General features: G+C 32.7%; 1 protein-coding gene across 1 annotated transcript in view; it reads right to left on the bottom strand.

Moving 5' to 3' along the window:
• Positions 1-3,675: 3,675 nt before the first annotated feature.
• ZPLD1 (zona pellucida like domain containing 1) overlaps positions 3,676-6,092 on the bottom strand; it is a gene marked incomplete at both ends in the record, with an annotated part of 37,845 nt that continues 35,428 nt past the window's right edge. Inside the window, 2 exons of the mRNA XM_080696360.1 lie at positions 3,676-3,851; positions 4,284-4,313. Coding sequence (XP_080552486.1) covers positions 3,676-3,851; positions 4,284-4,313 — 206 coding nt within the window. The remainder of the gene's footprint in view (positions 3,852-4,283; positions 4,314-6,092) is intronic.

Below are 6,092 nucleotides of genomic sequence, written 5' to 3'. Positions count from 1 at the left end.
CTACTTCAAATATTTTAAAATTTAATTATACTTGTATTTATTCAATTCCTAATGTCACTGATGTAAGTAGGACATTTTTCTTTTGGGCAGGGCAATATACTCAATCTCTCAAAAAGTCTGAACTTTCTGTAGTAAAAGGGAATCCTCCTTCTTGCCTTCCCATTTAAGTTGGACATTGGTTATTTTCTTGACTTTGGTCTTCAACTATCACATCAAAACTTCCTGGTCTGCAGCATGCCATATTTCAGATGAGAGCACAAGGTCAGGTCCCATGGATCTTCAACGTACCACCTACAGTCCTGGGAATTATTCAGTCTCCATAATTACATGATAAATTCTTCCTATATTCCTTAATATATTATGTTATGTAGTATTATGTGATATTATATTTACTTTATTTATATTTGTTCTCTGGAGAGACTTAAATCATCAGCTCACTCAGGTATTTATTTTGTTTACTACCCACATAGTTTGAAAGTTTGTTTTTTGAATTACAAATTTGTATTTTTATTTTAGAGATGTCTCTACTTATAAATAATTGAAGAATCTCATTCCCAAAAGCAATTGATCTATGACTCTTTTTTCTTATAAATATGAAATGAAGGTAAATATGTGCTGGCCCTTCATCCTATTGTAATTCTCTCTTGCTAAGTGCTCCGAGAATTCCTCACACCAGGCCTCATATGTGATCACAAGCATCTTCCATCCACTTTCGCTCTAATCTTCTTGAAGTTCACTGTTTGGGAGGCTACATTAGGTGGCCTTACATAATCCATAGCTGACAATGTCCCTCACAAACCATCAGATCTCATGATGCTCTCAATGTTAACTGCCAAAACTTGAGAGTTGGCAGTAGTGCCCATGTCTCTAAGATTGGATTTTCCATTAAGTCAGAAGGATTTTTTTTTCTATACTCTATCACTTCCCAATTTACCTTCCCCAAGACAAAGTAGTTGCAGCTAGACCCTGTTTGAACTGCTTTCAGAGCCTATGTAACTCTGGAAAGAAACTGAATTGCTTGTTTTTCCAGTTTTTACTGCATTCATCAGTGTTTTTAAATAATAGGGTCTGTTGTAGGCAAAACTCAAACTCACGGTAGAGGGTAGTTCCTTCCTTCAGCTGTCAAAGGATTTGTCCCCAACACAGGGCCTTAGCCAGGAAGCCCAGTATTGAGGGACAGACACCATCAACTTGCAGAAATCCACCAACCTTACTTGTTGCACTAGATGCACTGTTTATATTAAATTGTCTCAATATATGTAGGAAAATAATAATAGGATGTTGAGAGTAGAAATGAGAAATATCTTTAAAAAATAGTCCAATGTTTTAAGATTTCCATTTATAATTATTTTATTAAACAATCATCTTTTACATGTCATCAGACCTTACCCCTGAAGTGCAAAAAAAAAAAACAAAACAGTTTGAGGTATTAAAACTGAAGGAACATTTGCACATATTTTGTAAGGTTTTCACACTATAATAACAAGAAAATTCAGTAAACTAAATACTATATATAACTGCAGGTTAATAAGAACAAAGCTATATGAAACAAACCTGGTTTATGTCATTATAATTCTGGTTCTCCCACTTATGAAGATAAGGTGGCAAAAAATAATGTAAGACTTAAGTTGTTCTCAAAATGATATATGCCCACTATTCTGTTCTATCAAATGAAGTATAAAATTTAAAAGGGCCAACAGCTGAAACAGTAGCCACCTCCAAACCAAAGAAAACAAACTGACAAAACTAACTTGAATGATATAATGTTTTATGCACAGAACTTAATCCTCAAATCGATGAAAATTCACTTAAGATATCTGAAATAGATTTACCAGAGCATTTCCATGCTACCCATGCAGATATAGGGTCACATGAGCAACATAGTCAATGATGTTAACATAAATAAAGTTCAGAACAGTCATTTCAGACTTACTTTACAGGGAAGAGGAGCTTTTTAAGTGATTTAAACTTTTTTCATATTGAAGAAATTATTCATAGACTTTCCAGATCCTATTTCACTTTGTGTCTACACCTTAAAATAGAAAAGTTGAGCCAGTTTTATAGCTAATCATTGTAATATAAACACTTGCTCCTGAAATATTCAGGCAAATTGGAGAAAAAGTGTTTTTGACTTGATTGATTTAATTATTAACTCACAGTGTAGACACTCCATTTGAAGCAAATCTAAATTTGCATGATGATTTGCATGTAGTGTGGCAAAATAGGTCCTGAATAATGGGTCACAAATGTTGAATAAAAATTAGTTATTACAGCAATTTTCATAGCTAGCATAGCACTTCTAATAGAGGTACATGTTAAGTTTTGGTATTCACTATTGAATTGTTTTATTTTTTCACTTGTGTGAATAGCTTGATCAAGGATAAGTTTAATATTTTTGTAAAAACATGGGTAGCTTAAAGCATAGCATTTTTATGTTTTGCAAAACCAATAAAGGAACAAATGCACTCACAGTGTATTACTAGATAAAAATATTCTTTATTCCATGGTGATTATGATACCTACAGGAAGATATGATAGAAAGAAGGTTTCTCTGAACTCTTTTTTGCCTGGAATACAAAATTTGGGTGTAAAGTGACCTTTTCCCTGTAGACTCTAATAAAGTTTAGCAAATTACATTAAATCTAAACTTCCTCTTTGTTGAAGGAAAAAAAGCACAGTTTGTTAAAAAAAACACCAAGTTTATAATATTTTTTCTCATGTAATGATTTTTGAGTTAATAAAGTTTATGGTAACTAGGGTAAAGCTCAGTGGTAGGTCACTCCCTAGCATGTACAAAGCCCTGAGCTCAATACCCAGAATTGAAGAGAAAAAAATGGCTAAAATCACAAAATTAAAAAAAAGGATCATCTTTGCACAGTTACTCACTTGCTGGGCATGCAGCTACAGCCAGAGGTGAATAGTTCACCTGTGAGGACAATGAACATGTGCTGATATTTTCATATGAAGCAGAAGTAGACAATCTATCACCAACATCCTATTTAAGTTGATTTTTAGCTATGCTTTGGAAGGTAACAATTATTTTTTATAATTTTCAATACAAATGGACACTCCAGGTTAAGAAGCATTTTCCAAGAGTTTGATTTTTTGTTTATATGCTTGTCTGTTTTTAAATGAATATTATCAGAAATAAAAATCATCCCAAAACATAGGAGATATCAAAACAAATAGTTAAATCTCAGGTATTAAAGATGGACAATCCAATTAATATATACCCTCAAGCTAGAATTATTTGGGATTTTTTAAAAGCCATTCATTATAAGACCACAAACAAATATAATAACATAGCATTGTGGTTTGATGCTTATGGAGAAAATCATTTTTTCCTATGCCTGCCCTTTATCTCTTATACCAAAATCATAGAAAAATTAAAATAGAATATGACTGGTCCTATAGAATATAAGTCCTGAATAGTTTATACTTATTATCAGTATACCCATTGATGTCATAAAAATGGGGTTGGCCACATATATAAGTGACAATAAAAATATAATAAAAACTATTTCACTATCATCATGTTGACAAGGTACACTGTGAAATCTATCAAACCTACAAATATAAAATTCTGTCTGCTATTCAACTAAAATGGAACACTGACTTCCAATCACACATAGAATAGTCAGCGACGCCTTTTCCCCAAAACAAAACCTCTTACAGTTACTCAAAGACTGGGTTTCTTATGCCATTCAACACCAAACTGTTGGAGCTCTTCCTGTGTAGAAGGACCAGGGAGCACAGGAGAAGGGAAAAGCTCATGATACCCAGAATGACCATTCCTGATATCAGTGTGCTGGTGATGGCATTCAGCTGGAAAGGAGGCACACTCGGAGAACCTGCAAATAAATGACACACATAGTCATAAAGGTGCCAAATTGTATTTATCTTACCTTCTGCTAGTTTACACCTGCAATACATCTGTCATAATTATCTTAGAGAATAAAAGCATAACACTAGATGATGCTATAATCTATTTGACTATAATACAATCCAACACCTAAAGGACTGTGTGCTAGAATTCCAGCACCACATAGAAAATCAATAGTAACCATAGTAACCATAACAACACTTCCCAGAGACTAAAAGGACTACAAAGATTTACCAACAGACCACATATGTGGTCAAAAATCCTCAGTAAGCTATTATTGAAAATATCACAGGTATGTAAAATTAGAGCTCATTATATTTAGTTGATTACAATTTTATAACTGATTCCCCCAAATTTTAAGGCTAGTACTTTTATTTGAAATGTATATTTATTATCTTACCAAGCTGTGAATTGTTGGTTGGAGTTTCATCTAAGGATAAAATAAATAACAATAAAAGAGAAGTGAAAAAGTCACCTCAAATATTTACCTTTGTTTATTCTGACTCCATAATAACTTTCAACCTCTATCTCCCTTTAAGTGCCATATAAAAGTTGTGAATGAAAGCCTCCCCTAAACCATTCTGTTTTCCCATTTTCTGTTCCACATGTCCTGCATTTCCTTGTCTGTCTTTTTCATAAAATATATTGTGCTGTATTCATTCTGCCAACCTTGTCTCATCGTGATCTTTTCGGTCAGGTTAATGGGGCAGTCATTGTTAACAGCTATTCGACATTTTTTTATGGCCCTATACCCTACCATTTGTTATTCTGCTATAGAAAAATATTCGTTATTTAGTGCTATTTTAAATGCTGCCAAATTGTTCAACATAATCTGCAAAAAGATCATTTTAAGTTCCAAGAAGATAAATTCACACTTAACTAAAAGAAAGAAAAACATGACTCCTGAGCTTTGGTTGGAGTTTTATTTGCATCTCTTAAGTAAAATATTGAGGATGTTTATTTTTCACTTTCCCTTGGCAGGCATAGTAGATACAATGAACACATTCACTTGATTTTCTAATTTTTGTTTAATTTATAATCATGTCGTTACTAAGTCTTGAGCTTTTACTACTAGTGGATTTCATATTTGTGTTAAGATGGTAGTGCAACTGTGACTATTAGTGTTATTTGAACTATAAAATGTGTACAGTTGACTATGTAGTATAAATATTATTACAACTAATGTGTGTATTGCCATATATTTTATAAAATGTTATATCATATATTATCACATTTAATCCTCTTGATTGCCATATGGTTTTGATATTATTGCTACCCCCATTTTACAGATGAAGAAACTTCCATCTGTCACAACCTCTGTGCTAAAGTAAATATATGCTTGAATCAGAGCTCTGTTTCAGAGTCCTTTTTCCCAAAATAATCTAAACTGGCCAAGTATGGAAACTATTTTTTTGATTATGGAACTGTAACCTCAAGCTATAAACTCTCAGATTAGTATTTTAAGCAATTAATGGGAGAAACTGGTGAGATATTTGTCAAATATCTGACGTCATTTATTTTCAGACGTATGAATCATGGCAGAAATGATAGTTCTGCTGTCTGATCCTAAAGTACAGTGTATAAAATTAATGAGACTCATTTGTGGAATATTAAATCATGCCACAGTGCATTGAAATAGAATAAAAAAGAGAGATAACACAAATTTTTATTAGAGGACACATTTAGAAAAGTCCCAACCACCAACTAACATTACTTTATAAAAGTACTCCTCATATAAAAAAAAACAAAACTGTTTTTTTTCCCAGAAAAAGATATCCTTGCCAGGAAAACCAGCTTCCCTGGAACATCAGAGGAGAATATACACTGCTCTAAATTTCTCTTTTAAAAGTTACAGTGTTTTGGAAATAATACTTAAGTGCTTTAAATGTTTCTATTAAAATACTAAGTGTGCCAAATAAGGCAAAAATGCTATATATAGATCCCCCACTACTGTCTGCATCCTAAGGTTAAGAGAAGTCAGAATATCTCCTATATTCTTCAAATTACTGCTAATTTTAATAGAAGCAGTATTCTAAATGTCACCCACAAAGTTGTTGACACAATATCCCTGTGTGTTAGAACAAATATTCCCGTGCTAATTTAACACACAAGCTCCAGGTTCCTGAACTGAAAAAAAATAAAAATAAAAAAAGTATCCTACCACTGGCAGATGGTTGAAATCAAAGCATGCTATATTTGAATACTGTTT

Source organism: Muscardinus avellanarius (assembly GCF_963383645.1).
Source record: "Muscardinus avellanarius genome assembly, chromosome: 5".
Lineage (NCBI taxonomy): Eukaryota > Metazoa > Chordata > Mammalia > Rodentia > Gliridae > Muscardinus > Muscardinus avellanarius.
The sequence above is the reverse complement of the archived record's forward strand: the minus strand, read 5'-3'. Positions and strand labels throughout refer to the sequence as shown.